General features: G+C 41.1%; 1 protein-coding gene across 2 annotated transcripts in view; it reads left to right on the top strand.

Annotated features, from left to right (window-relative positions):
- OTUD7A (OTU deubiquitinase 7A) overlaps window positions 1-13,401 on the top strand; it is a 414,798-nt gene extending 401,397 nt beyond the window's left edge. For both annotated transcript variants that reach the window (XM_027851792.1, XM_027851793.1), the window contains 3 exons: window positions 7,051-7,165; window positions 7,560-7,644; window positions 11,783-13,401. In XM_027851792.1, coding sequence (XP_027707593.1) covers window positions 7,051-7,165; window positions 7,560-7,644; window positions 11,783-13,210 — 1,628 coding nt within the window. In that variant the 3' untranslated portion in view covers window positions 13,211-13,401. The remainder of the gene's footprint in view (window positions 1-7,050; window positions 7,166-7,559; window positions 7,645-11,782) is intronic.
- Window positions 13,402-21,317: the final 7,916 nt, after the last annotated feature.

Raw genomic sequence — 21,317 nt, 5'->3', positions numbered from 1 at the left:
GAGTAGAGAGTGATGAGCAAAGGACCTACAACAGGACCTTGGAGAACATGTTCAAGAATTGGAGGAAGGTAAGAAGCAGACAAGAGAGACAGCAGGAATAGTGAGCAAGGAATTTGGGAAGAAACAGGAGAGCAAAGACCTTAGAAAAATAGCCATGCAGCGGTAAAGGCCCAATCGCAATTGTTGTTGTTCAGTCATATCCGACTCTTTGTGACCCCATGGACCATAGCATGCCAATATTATCCATCAGATTTTCTTGGTAACAGTACTGGAGTGTTTTGTCATTTCCTTTTCCAGTGGATTAAGGTAAACAGAGGCTAAGTGACTTCCCGGGGTCACACAGCTAGTGAGTGTCTGAGGCCAGATTTGACCTCAGGTCTTCCTGACTCCAGGCCCAGCGCTGTATCCACAGAATCATCTAGCTTCCAGTTGCAATTAGGGAGCATAAATTTGGAGTAGACTTCATCTAATTCCCTGTTTTCTGCCAGCAGTGTTCTTAAGCTCACAATCAATAATGAAAGAGACAGATAATAGTTTCCCAAGGTTAAGGGTTAGCAGGTCAGAAAGACAAGAAGGTCAGTTCGCCAACAGATTCAATGATGCAAGAGAAGACATTATTGAAATGGCTGATCATAGGGTCAAAAAATGTATTAAGAGAGGGGAGACCAGAACAAAGTTGACAGATTGGGAAGAGCAAATTGAGAGGCTGAAGGTCCAAAGGAGGGCAAAGAGTAAATTTGGAAGGAATAAGGAAAATGAGTAAGATAGAAGGACAAGAGATCATCATCAGAGAAGGGATGAAGAAATTGGCCAGTGTGCCAGCAGTCTATTCAGGTCATGCTTCAAAGGCAGTAGGGAGTGGAAGAAAGAGCACTAAATTTGGAGTCAAGAATCCTGGGTTCAAGTCCTACCATGGCACATTCTGTCTTTTCATAGTAACTATGAGTAAGTCACATAACTTATCTTGGTCAACAATCATTTATTAAATACCTACATGTTCCAGACACTTTGCTAGGCTCTGGGGGTACAAAAATCAAAACAGAATAGTCCTGGTTCTGAAGAGTTTGCATGTATAGACTCAGTTTCCTCACCTCATTTCAAAGGACAAGGTTTTTTGCGCTCCCTGCCTTATGAAGTTGTTTATAAAGTGACATGTAAAGATGAGTTGTTACTAGATTGAAGGGAGATCCTATCTCAAATTTGTATCTCCCTTAGTGCCTATCCCAGTGCTCTACACAGAGGATATGCAAGAAATGTCTTGTTGTTATTGCTCAAAGGTGACTGAAGTTAAAAAGACAAATGATTCCATGTCCCCAAAGTGGCTGGTCAGTAAAAAGTGGCATTGGGTGACTGGGAAGCCCCCAGTCCAACTTGGCCCCCAGGTTGATCTTGTTTAAAGAACTGCCTGGAGTTCTAGGCTTTGGCCACCAGGTGGCATGCTTGTTCATGCTTAAATCTTTAAAATTAATACAGATCTTAGCAATTGGAACGAAAGTAATAATGAATTAACAATTCATTCATCATTTATTTAACCAACTTTTACTAAGTGACCATGAGGAGCAGCGGACAGTGCCAGTGGAGTGAGGGAGGGGATGGCAGAATACAAAGATAATAATCGCAATAACCTACATCCATCTATTTTCAACAACTCTTGTGTCCTAGATTTAACTGCATAGGCCCAATTTGAAGAAAAGGAGGTTATAATGAGACTTCGCAAAAGGAATAATCACACCATACGTCCTCAATTTGGGCTCAGAAAATATGGGCATATAGATTTTAGAGTGCTTTTTTTCTTTTTAAAGGTTTCCTCATACAGTCTACAAGCTTTTATTAAATTTTATCTATTAAACTACATATTGTACATTATCTTATATAATTCAAAACAACACAGTGAAGCAGACAAGTACAAGTATTATGGTGACCATTTTACACATGAGGAAACCCTGCCTCCAAGCAGTTAAATGATTTGTTCATAGTCAACACAGATATCAAATGAGCTTCTTGGGTTTAGAACTGGAATCAGGGGCATGCTGGATGAAGTCAACCCCCACTGAGTTGGTTGTCAAATCAGTTTCAGCATTTATATCTGATGCATCTGCATCAGGTACAAATCAAGGTTTGATTGTTTTGTTGAGTGTTTAGACTTTTTAAGGCGAAGGGGGAAATGTTAGTAATAAAGATTAAATTTAAAAGTGTATCATGTGGGGGCAGCTAGGTGGTGCAGTGGATAAGTTCCAGCTTTGGAGTCAGGAGGACCTGAGTTCAAATCCGACCTCAGACACTTGACACCTACTAGCTGTGTGACCCTGGGTGAGTCACTTAATCCTGGTTGCCTCATCAAAAAGGCCAAAATAAAATAAATAAAATAAAATGCTGTTTCTCACCAAAAAAAAAAAAACCATTAAAAAGATGAGTGTATCACATGTACTATTTGGGGGGGGGGGGGAGAACTGGTTGTTAAATGTTTACCAGTATGAAAGGGACCTTTGAGATCATCTAGTTCAATTCCTTCATTCATAGATGAAAAAACTAAGCCTCAGAAATAGAAAAATGATTTGCTTCTGGTCACTCATCTAACAAATTCAGGTCCTTTGACTCCAAATCCAGTGCTCTCTCAAAGCGGTAGAAAGAAAGGTGGATTTGGAATCAGATGTAAAAGTCATTTCGAGTCATTTAGCTCCCATAGCCCTCATTTCCTCTTTTGTAAAGTGGGGGCATTGGACTAAAAGTTCTTTAATGCCTCTTCCAGCTCTAATTCTATGATCTTTTGATCCTTCAAATTGTAATAGACTGGGAGCCCAGATCCTTCTACCTGAAGATGCTCTGCTTTCCACTGCATATACTTTGTTGTTCAGTCATTTTTTTTTTGTTTTGTTTTTGTCGGTTATGTCCAACCCTTTGTGAGCTCATTTGGGCAAAGATACTGGAGTGGTTTGCCATTTCCTTCTTCAGCTCATTTTACAGATGAGGAAACTGAGGCAAACAGGGTTAACTGACTTGCTGAGTCTGAGGCCAGATTTGAACTCAGGGAGATGAGTCTTCCTGACCTGGGTGCTCTATCCACTGTGTCACCTAGCTACCCTACCTCTTATGTATCATCCAGTAAACAAGGAAAAGAATTCAGAGGGGAGAAAGGACGGCATTCCTTGTATCATCTTCACAAAACAAGAGAATAAAAAGCAATAGGATTTTAGGAATTGGAACTTTAGCCTCCATTCCCATGTTTTAGGAAGAAAAATTCTGCTGTCGTTCCCCTATGAGTGCACATTTTATCATCTGTATGCTTGGTGCGCATCTATAGTTAAGAGGGGAGTTTTCATTCTTTTCCTATTTGCCTGCTGGCTTAATCAGCTTTGGAGGGATTCTCCATGGTTCTGCTTGGTTCATTAGTGAATCCTGATGACTCTTCAGTATGAATGAGAAACAACATGGTAAAAGATGAAAAGGTCTTCCCCACCAGCCACTAACTCCTACAGCCATGACCTGTTCGACCCAGGGTCTTTCCCACCACCTACTTAGCTTGGCAAACTAGTGAGTTTTGGCTTATGAGCAGCTGCTGAGTCAAAGACATTATTGCTGCTGCAAACATGCTCCCTCTGAAAGGTCAGCTATCGAGATCAGCAAGTTTCTCATTTCCCAGGATTAAATGAAAACAGTAGGTTGTCCTTTTGTCAGTATTTCTGTTTCTCCCAAGGGAGGGGAGAGCAGGGAAAGGAGAGGAATAATGTCATTTCCTTCACCTTCTCTGTAGCCATATTTGGAAGCAGAATTTTATTTACTTGTTTCTCGTCCTGCTTGGTAGAAAATTAAATATTAACAAAGATTAATGATAGGAATGGGAATTTTTTTCTCTCTCTTCATAACTTCATATATCTAATTCATTAAAAATATTTATTTTGTACCTACTCGTTCAAGGAGCAGGGCCAGGTGCTCGGCACATAGACATGAAGGAACTACTTACCTTGAGGATGATAGGTGGTATTTATATATTTACAAAACATATTACCTACATTGTCTCCTTTGAACCTCACAATAAGATGTAGATGTAAAAGAGAGATAACAGGTTTTTGCATTTTGCGCTTGAGAAAACTGATCATAGAATCATCATAGCCTCCATCATTATCATCAACTTAGAGCTACAAGAGACCTTGGGCCTGGAGAGTTTGGGTGACTTTCCTTTGGTCACACAGGTAGTAAACTGCAGAAGAAGGATCTTCATCAGTTAATTATTAAATAGCATGGTCTGGTTCAGCAGTTTTCAAAGTATAATTCCTGGACCCCTGGTGATCCCTGAGACCTTTTCAGGTTGCCTATGAGGTCAAAATAATTTCACAATAATATTCAGATGTTAATTTGCCTATTAAAATACTCCTCCCTTTTCTAATTATGTAGCTGTATGAAGCTGATAAATCTTCATATATTTCAATCAGAATGGCATATTGTAGTGAATTGAATGCCCAAGCAGATTTGGGCAGCTAGATGGTGCAGTGGAGAGAGGGCTGGGCTTGGAGTCAGAAGCACCTGGGTTCAAATTTTAGCCTCAGACACTTATTGTTGTTGTTTAGTCTTTTCTGACTCTTAGGGACTCTGTGGACCATAGTATGCCAGTACTGTCCATGGGATTTTCTTGGCAAAGGTGCTGGAGTGGTTTGCCATTTCCTTCTTAGTGGATTAAGGCAAACAGGTTAAGTGACTTGCCCAGGGTCATACAGCTAGTAAGTATCTGAGGTCATATTTGAACTCGGATCTTTCCCTTCAACCCATGTTTTGGACATGGCGATTTTGAGATGCTTATGGGAGATGTAGTTTGAATATCCAAGAGGCCTTTGGTGATGTAGGACTGGAGCTCAGGAGACAGTTTAAGGCTAGATATAGAGCTTTGAGAATCATTTACAGAGAGATGATAATTGAACCCATGGTAGCTAATGAGATCACTAAGCGAGATAGTATAAAGGGAAAAGAAAAGAGGGGCCAAGACAAAATCTTGGCAGGGAGGGGCTACATCCATGGTTATTGGTCATGAGATGGGTGAAGAATCAGTAAATAAGGCTGAGAAGGAGTGGTCGACAGATAAAAGCAATGTCACATGAATCCAGAGAAAAGAGTATCCTCACATCATCATCATCATCATCATCATCATTGCTAGCATTTACATAGTAACTTTAATGTTTGCAAAGTGCATCACAGATGTTTTCTCATTTTATTCTCATGAAAATCCTAGGAGATAGGTACCATTATTACTCCCATCTTACAGATGAGGAAAGAGACCAACAGAGCTTAAGTGACTTGCTTAGGGTAACATGATAGTGAGTGTGTGAGGTTATATTTGAACTCAGGTCTTTCCGACTCCAGGTATAGGGTTCTATCCCCAGCACCAGCTAGCTGCCAAGTTGATTAGAGGTGTCCAATGTTAGAATCAAGCACTATTAAAGACAAATTTCTTCATGATTACCAGAGTTGGATTATGTTAGACATGAACCTAGGGAAGCCTGAGGTACAGAGTTCAAACCGGTATATGGATACACATATCTATATCTGTATCTATATCTATATCTGTATCTATATCTATATCTATCTATCCATATATACACATATACATGTAAATAAAATATACATGTGGATATACCATGTATGTTCCTACATATATATATATATATACACACACATATGTGTGTATGTATATATCCACCAGAAATCCACAATTAAAAGGTAAGAGAGGAGACCACTAAGCAAAACCAGCATTTCCTAGTCAATGCTATGATTTTAAGTAGCAGACTCTCCTATGTAAGGGATAGGGGTCTAAGGAGTCCGCAGGTATGATAAAAGGTAGTTTTGGTATGATGGGTGTATTTTAGCTTGCAGCTCATGTGTATCACAGGGCAAAGAGAATCAGTCATTCCTAGATGACCAACAGAATGGATTTCAAGACTTCCCAAGAAGCAAATCCTGTTCATTTTGTTGGTGCTACTTCCTTGCCTAACTCTACAGGAAACTTTCTTATGCAGTTAACTGCTAATAAGAGTGACAATAATACCATTTATATAGGTTGTAAGATTTGCAAAGTGCTTTACATATCTGTGTCTCATATGTATCTCATTTGATTTCAATCGATTGACCTAGCATCCCCTTTCACCCTTTTCTTGAAGGCTCCCAGAGCTGAAACTGACTTTGTTTCTTCCTCTTTCCTTCAGCTATCACTTATATTTTTACCCTGACTTTCCTTGTGAAATGACTAGGAAATGCGGGCAGAATTCTGCTTTGATCCTTATGAATTTGTATATGTATACCCCAGTTACTGTGCTCTGAGAATTAAAGAGATTTTTCAGAAAACATGAAGAAATTATTTTAACACAGTACTTAATCATCTTTTCCTTTTTGAACCGTAGGTAGAAAATATCTATAGTCTTGGCATGTAGGTATCCTAAGGAGTCTTTGCTCTGTCATTGATGATAACTCTAAGGGATTTGTGGGTAACCTGCTGCGAACCCTCTATCCCAGTGGAGGACTAATCACCAGAGAATCTTTAGCTTCAGGGCCACATCTTTTCAAGTTGCAAATTCCCCTAAGGAAAGCAAAGATTGAGGTCTTGATCTGCATAGCTTCCATTTGGCTGCCATTGAAGGTTAATTGTAAAAGATGTCTGGGGCCTTAGATCTGTTTAAAATGAAATCTGTGAGGGCCCATCCCCTGCTAAATAACAAAAGAACTATTTGCATGTCCCTAGAAAGAAGCAGCTTTTGTTTTTCCAATATTTGCTGGGGACCCGTGGAAAGGAAGGGAAGGATTAGACAGGTCTATGTCCCCTAATGGAAAAGGTTCTCTCCCCTCCTCAGTCCCCACACACCTTCCTGGTGGGAAGTTCAAGGCCTGTCCACTGGATGACCATACCCCTTTTCATATATCAAGTTTGCCTAAGAGAAGAAGCACCTGGTTTCCAGGTTCCATGTTTTTTCTTTCTATCTAATGATCTCGGAATCATACTTCCACATGACCAAAATTGAATACCTCTTTTCATTTGTTTGTTTGTTTGTCTCTTTTTCTCTCCTCTAGCGGTCATCCCTCTCACCGACTCTGAACACAAGTTACTACCTTTGCACTTTGCAGTTGATCCTGGGAAGGACTGGGAATGGGGAAAAGATGACAATGATAACGCCAGACTAGCCAAGTAAGACACTGACCCTTTTCCCCGTCCCTGGGCACATACGCTTCCTTCCCATTCACTTCTCCCTCTGTCTAATGCTAAAAGGGAAGAGGGACGTGAGTGATGTGGAGCCCAGTTTTGGGTGGGTAGGGGGTAAATGCCCATACCTGTCTATTCTAAGAGGGGGCCAGTGAGTAACTATAATTCATGGGAAGCATGTAGGTTGTCAGACCATTTTCTCCTAACAGATGCAGAAAGCCTTGGGTGGGAGAGATGCAACCCTGTGTGTGTGTGTGTGTGTGTGTGTGTGTGCACGTGCGCACATATTGGTGAGGGTGTATTTGATTGCAGTTTAACATCTGACATGTTTTAGATTCATTTTGTATGTGTTTTGTTTTATTTTTCCCAAACTCCTCAGTCTGATACTGTCTCTAGAAGCCAAGCTGAACCTTCTGCACAGCTACATGAATGTCACTTGGATCCGCATCCCCTCTGAAACCCGGGTAAGCCTCTCATCTCTAGGCAGAAGCAAACATCTCCTGGTATTCTCCATCAGAGGCAAAATGCTTGACGATAGGAAAGCGAGTTTCAGGAACGAACACACCTAGCCTGGGCTCCACTGCTCCCTCCTCAGCTTCTTTCCCTAATGACTGTCCTCTCCTAGTCTGGACTTGTCCTTCCCAAGGAAAGTTCCCCAAAGTGCCCTCCTCCAGAGGCCCCCTTGTTAGAAGAGAGATTAACAGCTCTCCTCCACATTCCCATCTCCCCACGGGGACTGCTCATCCTTCCCCCTTCCCACCTCACTTCATATGCTCACCAGAGATTGTGAGGAGGAGGAAAGAGGAGCTGCATTTTTTCTAATGAATGGAAGAAGATTAAAAAAAAAAAAAACAAAACTGAGTGCATAACAAAGATATCATTGGTCCTTTTGTCTTCTTTTCCTGGGAATAGGATATGAATTAGGTCAAGTAGCCCCTGCTTTTGTGTCTCTGTGTCTATGTGTATATGTGTATATGTGTCTGTTTATTTACGAAGTAAATGGGGCAGGGAGGGGGCGTGGTTTGCTGGTTTTCTTTCTTTTTCTTTCTTTCTTTTTTTAATATAAAAGAGAAGAAAAACATGCTTGCTCAGACAACAGGCTTTAGACAAGTCACAACGTAGAAATATCTCTCTGCCAAGATCAGAACATGCTGCGCTCCCTTGTAGAAGAATTAATTATAAGCCTTGTGTGTTTGTGTGAATAATGTGGGGTGGAGGGGGCGAGTGGAGGGGGCAGGAATGAAAGACAAATTCTATGAATATCCTCCTTCTCCCAGTAGGTGGCACTTTCTTCCTAGATGTAAAAATTAGTCCAGCTAGGTCACTGATTTGAAGAAGATGGGCATCAGAGCTAGGAAAGTAAAAGTACGGCCTTCAGACTGCCTTGGGGAAGTCATCCCATCCCTTTCTGGAAGGCCCTTGTCGGCAGAGTTGGGGGCTTCTCTGCTATCCCTGCCTTGACAATTACTTGTGCCACTCTCTGACTTATTTGCCGCTTTGTAATTTCATCACTGGAGTCTGGGGGACAATGATGGATGTGTTCTTAAAGCCTGGTTTGGTGCAGTGGAAAGTAAGGAAAATGAAACTGGGGTCCTGTAGCTTTCTAGCTGTGTGACCTTGGGTAAATCTCTTCACTTCCGAGGCTCATCATTAAAATAAGAGTTTCAGAGGAAGTCCTTTCTGAAGTTCCTTGAAGTACACCTTAGACACTCATCTTTTCCCTCAGTCCCCTCAGATTCCATTCTGCATTGGTTCTCTCGTGCCTCAGACTTGGTTTACCGTAAGTGGCCGCTGTAGACTGTTTCAGTGCCCTTAGGCTTCATCCCATCGAGGCAGGGATCAAAGGTAGAAGTGTTGTGAAGCGCGGAGGAGGAGGTTTACTCTTAAATCGTGGGTTAGACTCAGTGCTTTGACTCCATATCCCCTGGCACCATGCTTCCCAGGAGAGCGGACTTTGCTCTCGACCCCTAGACGAGACGTCCCTTTTCATAAACCAAAGAAGATGTGAAGGAGGCAAGGTGCTGCTGGTCGTTGAGCATGTTGTCAAGTCATTTCAGTCATGTCCTTATTCTTTGTGACCCAATCTGGGGTTTTCTTGGCAAGGATACTGGAGTGGTTGGCCATTTTCTTCTCCAGTTCGTTTTACTGATAAGAAAACTGAGGCAAACAGGGTTAAGTGACTTGCCCAGGGTCATACAGCTAAAAAGAGTCTGAGGCCAGATTTGAACTCAGAAAGATGAGTCTTCCTGACTACAGGCCGGGCGCTCTATCCACTGTGCCACCTAGCTGCCCTGCCTAGCTGCCTAAGCATAGTCCAGTGGAAAGAGTGCTATGTTTAGAGTCATAGTATGAGGACTGATATCCTGGTTCTGCTATTTAACACCTATGTAACCTTGGGCTAGTCATTTAACTGAAAAAAAAAAAACAAACAATAAAGCTAAGGCCAAATTCTCTCATCTGTAAAATGAAGAGATTCAACTATATAATCTTTAAGGGACCTGTCCAGCTCTACATCTCTGGTCTTATGAATCCTTCAGAGGGGAGAAATGGACCTACCTCCCAACACTTTCAAGTCTTATCTTGAAATGGTACTGGTGGAAGCCATCAGTTGTCATGGGTTAAATATAGATAGAATCTTTCTAGGAGCGGTCAATGGAGCAAGTGCCCTGCCCTTAACTCTATGAGGTTCTATCACAATGAAACTAGTCTCTGGCTTCCTCTTACTCTCCCCTTCAAGACCCTTCTATTTCCCCTATTTAAATCTTAGCATCTCTTCTCCTTGAGACTTTCTTTGTTGGTGATCCTGACCCTGAGAGTCCTTTGTTAAGCCACTCAGTGGTTAGAGTGTTGGACTTGGAATCAAGATGACTCGAGTTCAAATCCTGCCTGCAATACTTCCAAGCTGTGAGAACCTAAGCAAGTCATTTAAACCCCCGGGCCTGTCTCCTCATCTGTAAAATGGGGATAATAGCAGTGCCTACTTCACATGGTTTTGTGATGATCAAATGAGATAACATGTAAAGCTCTTTGCTAACTTTAAAGCACTAAGTAAATGTTAGCTATTGTTATTTTTAATTGTGGTGATTAACAAGAATTGAATCTTTAATTAGATGCTAGTTTAACATGCCTTATTTCCCAGTAATAAGGGACACTGAAAGATCAAAAAGCCAATTACTGAACCAAAGGAGTGAATCTCTAATGCTAAAATTTCTGGCACCATGTGAGGTAAGAGGAAAGATATGTTTTTGTGCAGGGGTTTTTACCTTTAAACTACATCTACCTGCCCTTAAAATTAGTCCTAAGACTGTAACTTGTATTTTTTCAGTTATTTCACAATGCCCTTCTACTTCTAGTTCCTCCTCCCTCACTGGCCCTCTGCCCAATCTCTAGTTATTGAAATCCTTTCCATCTTTCTAGACCCAAGTCCATAAAGTCTTTTTTGATCGCTCCTACCACGTCTCTTCCTCTGAATTCTTCTACTACCTGTACCACCACAAGTACTGATACTTTTCCTATATTAGTCATCTTTTCTACCCATTAGTTATATCTTCTCTCTCTAGCTAAATTATAAGTACTTTGAGGACAGAGAATATGTCTGCCTTAACTTGTTAGTATCTACTCTATTGCTTTGCCCATTGGAGGTGCTCAAGAAACATTTTGTTGGATGGATGGATGGATAGATGGATAATATGGTGCTTCAAAAAGGGTGCTAGATGATTGACGTCAGGAGATCTGAGTTTCCTAATCACTACCTCTATGACCTTGTACAAATCACTTCCCCTCTCTGGCCTTCAGTTTCCTCCTCTGTAAAATGGGGTGGGGTGGGGGTTGATCTGGATGACGTCTGAGGTCCCTTCCTGTTCTAATTCTACAATCCTATAAACCTGTATTTAGAATCATGAGTTTTTCTTGTCCAGTCTTCGGGGAAGGGGTGGGGGTAGGGATGGGAGAGGATAAGAAGGAAGCAGTCTGGGCATGCTTTAAAGCATAATATGACCATTTCTGGCCCAAGGCAATTGAGTTCCCTAAAGTGTGCAGGGATCTGGGAGGCTCTATATGTTGATACAGTGATTACCCTTTAGAGGCTTGGTTGTTCACTCTTACAGATGCAGCTGCCTTTGCCCCACCTCATTCCACCCCCCCCCCCAAAAAAAGCCAAACTTTCCTCTGTTTCTAAGCAACCTCCTTCATGATTTCGCTGAAGAAAGAAAGAAGAAAAGAAACCCAAGCTCCATTTTCAGAAATGTAGTCAGATGGCAACAATCCTGCTAATTTAACATGCAGATTATAGGGTCTCTACAGTGCATTAGTATAAACGCCTTCGGTCATGCCTTTTAAAAACCCTGCTTATTATTGCTGCCAAATAGATCATGTTTCTGTCCCTCCAGATTTTCCTCTAAGTACTTCGTGTCCTGTACACAAAAAAAGAGGCTAATTAAACAGTACACAGAGACTAGTCAGAGCATAGCCTTAAAGGTCAAAAGCACAGTGAGATCAAGAGGGATTTTATTGTTGTTGTTGTGGTTGTTTTTTTTAAGTTAAGCTTTTTCCTTAACAATGGTCTTTCTCAGATCTCATATATTCCTAATTCTTCTTGTTTAGGCTCCTTTGGCCCAGCCTGAATCTCCTACAGCTTCAGCAGGAGAGGATGTTCAGTCTCTGGCTGACTCCATGGACTCAGACCGAGATTCCATCTGTAGTAATTCCAATAGCAATAATGGGAAGAACGGGAAAGAAAAAGAGAAGGACAAACAGAGAAAGGAAAAGGACAAGAACAGGACCGATTCTGTGGCCAATAAGCTGGGGAGTCTCAGCAAAACCCTCGGAATCAAACTGAAGAAGAACATGGGAGGCCTTGGTGGGCTGGTCCATGGGAAAATGGGCCGAGCCAATTCAGGGAATGGGAAGAATGGCGATGGGACAGATAAAGTCAAGGAGAAGAAGTCCAAATCTCGAAAAGGCAGCAAGGAGGAGTCAGGCCAGTCAGCGAGCACATCCCCCTCAGAAAAGAACACCCCATCTCCCACCGACAAGGCAAGTGTGTCTCCCATTGAGAAAAACACCAAGACTCTCTCAGATAAGCAGTCAGACCCATGGAAGTATAGCACCGATGTGAAGCTAAGCCTTAACATCTTGAGAGCTGCCATGCAAGGCGAGCGTAAGTTCATCTTCGCTGGTCTCCTCCTGACCAGTCACCGGCATCAATTCCACGAGGAAATGATTGGTTACTACCTGACCAGTGCTCAGGAGCGCTTCAACGCAGAGCAGGAACAGAAGCGGAAAGAGGCAGAGAAGAAGGCCTCACTTGGTGGGTCCTCCTGCAGGAAACTGGAACAAGAGGCCTTTTCCAAGGAAAAACTGGAGTCGTCCCCTCAGGACAGGGCATCACCAGTCTTGCCTCAAAGCCATACAACTCAACTTGTTTTAAAATTTAAAGACCGTACCAGTCCCACCCCAGGGTCATTTTCTTCCCCTAGCAACAGCGCAAAGAGGAATGGCCCCACTCCCGTTTCCGCCCACTATAGCCATACTCCCCCAGTCCAGAGGCAAAGCGTGATCCATCTGCATGATGTCAACTCCAAACCGTCCAGCTTCCAGGATGATACCTACAAGCCAGTGGTTGGCACTCTCAAAACTTGTGCCACGTACCCCCAGCAGAATAGATCCCTGTCGTCACAGAGCTACAGCCCTGCCCGTATTGCGGGCATCCGCACAGTGAACACAGTGGAATCTTTGACCTATGCCCTGCCCACAGAACACAAGTCCCAGACATACACCAATGGCTTTAACACTGGTGACGTCAGAGACTGCTTAGAATACGCCGATGAGGAAGCACCACAGACGTGGTTGAACAATGATAAAAACAGAGGCCGAAGCACAGTTTGCCCCATCTATTCCATTCAGCAGAACCGTTGTAAGAAGGAGAACTGTTCCTTTTATGGTCGCCCAGAGACTGAAAATTATTGTTCCTACTGCTACAAAGAGGAGCTCAAGCGAAGGGAGAGAGAGACCAAAGGACACCGGCACTGAAGACTTCTGAGGCTCTTCCAAAACCAATTAGTCTCATCATTTTTTTTTTCTTACGATGGTGAAAGGTGGTGGACGACAGAGGAAAGCCCGTCCTTCCCAAAGGGAGTGACAGTCACTGTCAGGCTTGTGGCTTCCATTTGGGAAAAACACAGAAATCAGAGATGAATTTATCATAAAGAATTTATTTTCCATTTTGTCAGTGTCTTTTTTACACACCCTGGTCAGCTGAAAGGTTGTTTACCCTTTTTTTTTTGTCAGTGCTGTGTCTATGTGTGGTCAGAAATCACTAATGGTGCCTGAACTTATGCTGATGTCACTCAGGTAGTAGAAGGATAGAGGGAAAAGTCATAATATTGGAGATGTGATAAAGTGTTAGGAAAGCATCTGCCTCATACACGTTGAAGATCCAATAGCCATCAGGAGAATCTTTGTGTTCCTCAAGAAAATAAATAAATTCCACAGCCCTTTGTTTTGATAAGGGGATAACTTTTCATACTTTTTTTTAAAAACACGGTGACTGACATCTTCCACACTAGTTGATGTTTGTACGAATTCAATTAGTAATGCATTATGTAGAAACAAAATGTGAAGAGAAGGTCTGTGTCGGTAGCTCTGCTGGGTATGCTTGTTAGCCAGTTTAAACAGGGTTTTTTGCTTCCTCCTACTACCCTACTCGATTCTGTTGGGTGGGGAGGGGGCTAGAAAGATCTTTTAACTATTTCTGACATTATGATCATTGTCATTGACCTTTTAGGAATATAAGGCTTCATCTCATAAGCAAACCCTCTTATCATGTTCATCTGTCTAGAGGCGACATTTACACTGCCATCAAAAGTAGCCCAGTTAATCTAAAATGGGTACACTATAACCTACCTCACAGGGGTGTTGTGAGGTTTCTGTTCAAGTCTGTCAGCTGCTTGGAGATCCTCAGATGACAGGAGCTATTCAAGAGGGAAATAGGATGAAATTCCTGCCATTCACCACAAAGGTGGGTGGGATGTATAAAACTCAATGAACTCATCCTGGTACATGAGCTAAATGATACCAGTCCACTCAGATTTTTAATTTGACCACCTTTTTTTTTTTAATGGACTTTTGACTGTGGGCATGTGGAAAACTTTCGTAGCCAAGTGTGTGACAGATAGTAGGTTGGGGAGCCATTTTTGCTTAGACAAAGAAAACATACTGGTTGGCTTGTGAGCTCACTATGGAGACTGACTTTGAAACGTGAATGGTAACAGAGTTCCCTACCCCCATTGGAAGTAGAATTGAGTGGAATAGGGGATAAGGGAGAAATATTCCTCTCTGATTAATTCAGGCCAAAGCCAGAGTGTTCTGTGCTGAATTTATAGAACCAACATCAGATATTTTAGATCCTGTAACAGTTTTTGACCATAGGATGATGAGATCAAGGCCGAAACTCATTAAATTTTCCCTTTTCTTGTGTGGTGCCTCCCATAGGAAACATAAATTTCTCAAAAGTGTATCCTTAGCAACCCTCTTTTGTACAGCAATACCCATTGTCCTTTCATGGGTTACCTCTAGTGATGACAGCTGTTAGCCAAGGGAATGGATAACATCAAAACTTACCATTCCAATCAAATATTAGAACTTGTTTGTTTCTGAGGAATAGAAACAAGGGACTGAAACCTCAATGACAAAAGAAAAATCTAAAGTACTCTTAGAGCCTTAGAATAGCGTTTGATTCCTCCTTTACAACTGCTTCCGTGTGAGGTCATGACAATGTCAAGCCTCAGAAAAAAAAATGACAGGTAGAGCTGTCTCTTAATTTGAGCCAACTGCTTCACATCTGGAGAAGATGCTAAGAAGGAACACTAACAGCAAAAAACAAAAACAAAAACCGAAAAAAAGCGATACTTTTTTTACTTGTTTTAAGTATTACAATAGAGTAATTCCTGTGAGTAATTAATTTTTTTATTCTGCGGCATGTGAGGTTTTCTGCAAGTTACTGGAGTTTTACATGAACAATTCCTTGAGTCAAAATTCTTTAGTAAATAGAAAAAAAAAAACTTTACTGGAAATTTTTTGAAAATTTTAATTTTCATGCTGAACAATACTTTGAATGTGTAACAATTAATAATGCATATGTTTCTCCTGTTACAGTTTTTGTTACTCAAAAGAAGAAAAAAAAAGATTTTTTTCTTTCTTTTTTAAACTCTGGTATAAGGGTTTTCCAGCAGCTATTTGGATTTATCTCATCTGTTCAGGCCAGAACTGTCGCTTTGTGACCCAAGTGTACTGTGTTGAGGAAAATGGTTGCTTCATTTGTAGAATCCAGACATAGACACAGATAAACGAACATATGGCTGCTCCTTCTAACAAGATTAAACACAAATTCGACAGCTAACCTTAATGATGCTCGAATACACATCCAGAAATGGATAGGAGCCTCACAGGCACCCTGGGGCCTCAAGAGCATAAAACAAAGTTGATGTTTGTTTCTTATTTTCTAATTTTACAGTCCTTCTGCCTGTCAAATTTTTCAAAGACAAAACTTGCTATGCAAATGTTTTACCTTTCTCATGCTCTCTGCCTGGTTTAAACAAATATAGAATCCCCTCTTCCCTGCCCCCACCACCTCAAAAAAAAAAAAAGGTCCATTGTAATACAGGAAATTCTAAATTTATTCAGAGCAATTAATTCTGTCACTTCTAATAGAATGTGGCAGCCTAGTCTTTTCCCTCGAAATTAAAAATAAATCTTACCCCTACCCCACTGCCATCTTTGATGTATTGAAAGAGAGTCCATCAAGGGTTTTTTTTTTTTAACTACTTTGGAAAGAGTTCTAAATCTACCCCCTAGCTAAGGTTTTAGACATGTCTCACCACAAAGACATTCTGTGTCCTAGACAATATGGCCTGGTCAAGCCAGCATACTGACTATGCTTGGTGTAGGCCCTGATGGCACTGATCAAGCCCAGACATTGTGCCTGGCACTTAATTAAAGCTTGTTGATTGAGTCGCCCATTTCACAACATAAAATAATTGCATCCTCTATCCTTTTTCTTGACAGCCATCCTTCCAACAGTATTTGCAAAAGAAAAAAGAAAAAACTTATTTTTATATTATAATTTAATAATCCTGGACACCAATATGTTGCATGCTGCATAAAAGACAGAATTAGGCTAGGTCCCTGGCCAGAGGTCTTTCTGACTAAATTATGATATCATGCTGAATGTGAACCAGTAAAAAAAAATAGTTTATTGCTACAAAATGCATTTTTAGAATGCATAATCATTTTTTTTTAGAAAAGTGCCAGTGGAGTATGGTGGAAAGATTATTGACTTGGGAGTCAGGAGACCTGGGTTTGAGTTCTGACTATCTGTGCGACACCGGGCAAGTCAGTAAGCTTTCTGGCCCTGGTTTCCTCATCAGCCAAAATGAGGGAGTGGGACTAGATGATGAGAACTCTAAGATTCTATGATTTATATTTACTTTTGGAAGCAAAAAAGGAGATAACAAAGAGGATGACAAATAGTAAGTGAATATTTTTCCCTAGAAAGATAGTAAGCCTCATTAGGGGGAAGAGCCCTTTCTCCCGAGGAACGGCCATAATTAGGTGATCAAAGCCCCAGCCCAGGGAGCAAATGATTGTAGGTGGTCCCCTTTCACTTTGGTCCGCCTGGGTGGTTTTAACTCTTTATCTGGTGTCCTTACTGATGTAACAGCAAGATTCAAAGAGGCTCACCAGATATTCATAAAACACAATGGAGGTCTTTTCAGTAATTTGCTTAACATTTATTTGCACACTTATTACCTGTGTATATGATTAAAAAAAAAGAAAGGTCTATTGTTAAAGGAAGGTGTTTGTATTCTGTTTGTAGATTTCAGGCTGTATTATGTTGATATTTTACAAGCCAAGTTTAAATTGTAATATAGAAATTATTTTTATATTATTTTCAAAATATGCCACAGAGCAATATTTTGCGCCTTTATTATAAACAGGGTTGTCACATTAATGGGGTGACTTGAGAATTGTTATGTAGACATTTAACCAGGAGAAGAGAGCTATACAGTGTTCTCTAGAGTTCTGAATGCTATTTTTGTGTGTGTCCTGAATTATCTTTTGAGAGGTGGAACGTGCAAATGTCTTTCATTGAAAAGCTTGATTTTTTTTTTCAGTTGGTGAAGTTTTGTCCCTTACTTTTCCCTTGTAACAAGCAGCTTCAGAATCCTTAAATTATTGTGGAGTTTTTGTTACCTAAATAAATGTTCCTTCCCAGATGGCTTAACTGGGATTCAGAGCAATTTGAATCCATACATGTGATTCTAAAAGTGGATTTACTAACTATTTGCAATGACTTTCGGTCAGAAATGATGTGAATTTTTAAGTGCACCCTTTCCTCTCCCTGCCCCCCCCAAATATTTGGGGAAAGAAATCATGGTAGGGGGTTGAATTCTTAACCTTCCCTTACTTCGTCTAAGACTCTTGGGAAAATGGCTATTCAGCCACACAACCTGGAAACCTGACTTGTTCTAAAATCTCATTTAGGATTCATAAACATACTTCACTAAAATCAAATGGGCCCATAAAATATATATTTCATGTGATTAGGCAACTAAAAAGGCTTTTGCATAGTCAACAGTATGTAAACTACAAGGAAAAAATATCCCATCTATTCTTATGGAAAGTTGGGAAACTGTCACATTTGTGTGTTAATATCCAGAGGGAAAGATGTGACTGTATTGCGTGTATTTGCATCTTTATCTATGTCTTGTTTTATTTTTTTTATTTTTTTCTGCTGTGGTCCATGTAGATTATTTTCATAGAAACTTTATGATACTACAAGTAATTGAAGGGGAAATAAGAGCAGCCTCCCAAATATAGAGAACCCCATCTTAGCCAACCCAAATATCTATTATCTTAACCCTTGTCATTATTTCTTGCCCAAGTATTTGGTGTTTCTTCTTTTATGGGAAGTTGGACTTGTTGAAAAATGAGCATGTAGTCCCAAGTTACAGAATCTATATATATTCTGAGGACATCTAAATGATTGGTGTACATTCGCACTGTGGAAGGTCCAAGGCAGTTAGCAGCCAGCCAGTTCCAAACAGCCTTAAAGTTGTGACTCCCTGGGGACTGGAAGTCACTTAATAAGATACAGCCTCAGTCCCCACCTCCTCCCATAATCGTGGCTGTAAATACTTTTAGTCACCCCACTTATGTGTTGTTCTTCTGGCTTCTGTTCTGTCTCCTGCTGAAATGCTTTGGGGGTATCATAGACAAGTGTAACCCTTCTAGAAAGTTATGCTTTCCCAGTACACATAAGCTAGGAAAGGGAGCACAAACAAATAGGGCATCTGGGTCAAGGCCCCCCCCCCATAACCCTGGCCAAGTCTCAGTCAAGAACGTTTACCAGCATGTCCATAAGCAGTGGGAGAAGGGGGCTGTCCTCCTGCAAAAATTTAGAACATCAGTTGTTCCAGATGTGTAGCCAGACATTGAGTTTTTTTGGCAAGCCCTCATCTCCAGAAAGCCACATCCCGTACTGGGGAGAGATGTTTCATCAGTCAGTGATGCTCTGCTTTCAGAAGGAGTTTCAGAATGGTCAACAGCAGCCTGTAGAAAATCAGTATCAAATCATTCCTGAAAACTTAAGGCTAGATGCAGCCACTCTTGCTCGGGCTTCCTCAATATCCCATCCTCCTCTCCTATTTTGTCTGGAGTATACAGGGGGATGCAGCCGAGTGCTGCCCTAAGCCCACTCAGGAGCAACTGATCCCTGTTGGCCTTTCCTCTCTTTATTAGCATCATGATAATGCTTTCAGTCATCAAGGCCGAAACAAATGCTTCCAGTTGCTGGAGCTATTCAAAAGCTACTGCCCCTGTACAATGCCAGGCACTCAGCTTTTCACTTTCTCTTGCAAAAATAATTGGGAGAAATTGTCTATTTTTTTTTTTTATTTTGCTGTCTGCTTCATCCATATAAAAACATGAACCATAAATCTGTCTATATGGAAGCCGTGCATTATGTTGATAATGTCACCATTTTTTTTTATTCCCTCTGGGGAGAGTGCCTCAAGGAACTTTACAAATATACCTGCTGTGAACAATAAAGCTCATTTCATTCTGCAAAAGCCAAGGAATACAAATAAGATTTCAACCCAGTTTTACACTGTCTCTCCAAGACACCAGCTAACTTAGTAGGGGGGAAAATCAGTCAATCCAATTATTTCAGGATGTCAACACAGTTTTTAAGTTGTTCAAAAAGGAATGAAAGTAGAATCCATCATATTGTAGCCCTTAAAATGCCTGAAAAAGGGAATTTCATCCTTGCTCCCATCCATAGAGTGTACTGCTATCACTAAAAGTGGGGAACTTAAATCAGGCAAACTAGTTGTATTGCCCCACCTCCCACCTGCCTCCTTACACCTAGTCATTTTCTAGGCTATGGTACTTGACTGTCATAGATAACTAACAGGTACAGCAATATAAACATGGAAGCATTGAGTGGATGATGGGGTCAATATTTGTACTTTGCCCTAATAAACCTCTCCATAAATGCCAATTGCTCAGCTGTCTGCCTTAGAGGTCCAAAGTTAAAGCTGAGAATGACTAAGTAACTATACCAATGGAACCCACTGCTACTTATGAGTCAATCTTCCTTGTGATTCTCTTTCCCCTCTCCTGTTTTCTCTTCTATCCTTTCCCTCCCCTTCTCCCCTCCCTTTGTTTTCCCATTCTTCCTTCCTTCCTTTCTTTCTTTTCTTTCTTTCTTTTTTCTTTTCTTTCTTTCTTCTCCTCTTTCTTTTCTTCTTCTTATTCTTCTCTCTCTCTCTCTTTCTTCCTCCCTCCCCCTCCCCTCTTCTCCTTCCTTCATCTCACCTCCTCTCTTTTCGTCCCCAGTAACCTCTGCTCTAGAAAAGGTATAGGATTGAAGGAGGATATGAGCAAGCTGGAAAGGACCTTAGGAAACATCAAGCCCAATTCTTCACTTTACAGATGAAGAAATCAAATTGGTTAAGTGACTTGACCAGGGTCACAAAATTCTAGTGGCAGAGCCCAGGTTTCTTGATTCCTGGTTTGAGGCTTTTTACACAGCTCCACTTTGCCTCTCCGTTCATTATAACCAAATTTTTTTTAAATACTCATAGATTTAGTCTGTTGCTTTTGTGAGCCATTCTCCAAGGGGAAAGGAGGGGAGGGGAAGGAAAGAAGCATTTGTGTAGTGCTTGCTATGTGTCAGACACTGTACTACATTCTTTTTACAACCATCTCATTTAATCCAAGGAACCAATCCCCAAAGGGAGTTGTCCCAAAAGGTTCAAAGGGCAAACCTGAAGGGCTGCTAGCAGCCCTAGATGTTGGGACTGTTGTATTTCAGCCCTTTTGGATGGGTTGCAAAATCATGCATTTCTCCAAGCAAACAGGAAATTTTGTTTTCTGATTTTGCTTGGGTTTTTGTTTTTTGGGTTATTTGGACGGGAGGGTTAATAGGAAAAGGAAGCTGCCAGGTAAATGAACACCAAAATAAACATCTTTGAGGCCCCAAATCTGGCTGATTTTTCACTTTTTAACTGGTGGTTATGGCATCTAGCAGACACAGCCTTATCAACCTGGACTCTGCAGCTTAAATCTCAGTAAGGAAGAAGCTCCAGAGAGAGACAAGGCAGGCTCTTGTCTCATGGCTTCCAATTTGCAATCCCTACCCTTCTCCACCTTTTAAAGCCTTCTCATGTGATGACCAACAATGTATTCCCACAGTGCCCAGCTTCTCTCCCAGAGATTATCTATTTTGCTGTGAAACCCTTTATAAAATCTATCTGCTGACACTTTCTTTTCTGAATACTTTGGCTAAGTTTTGTCTTTTTTAAGGGTTGATGGCAAAATACTGTTAATATTTTGTAGGGTCTTGGGATGGAATAGGGCACAATCCAAAGCCTTCCCAACTGTCTTCAATCTCTGGCCTTGATTCCATTGATCACATTTTTAAAAGACATAAATCAGTGGCACCTCTGGACTTTGACTTGACCAGAGTTTTTTCTAGTGTCCAATTGTCTGTGACTTAAACCAAAACACAAAGCATTAGGTTTTCTGAAACATGTACCCAAGGGCATGTAACCTGTTTCTTAAATACCTTAAATTG

This window comes from Vombatus ursinus, unplaced genomic scaffold, assembly GCF_900497805.2.
Source record: "Vombatus ursinus unplaced genomic scaffold, bare-nosed wombat genome assembly UNPS02009205.1, whole genome shotgun sequence".
Lineage (NCBI taxonomy): Eukaryota > Metazoa > Chordata > Mammalia > Diprotodontia > Vombatidae > Vombatus > Vombatus ursinus.
The sequence above is the reverse complement of the archived record's forward strand: the minus strand, read 5'-3'. Positions and strand labels throughout refer to the sequence as shown.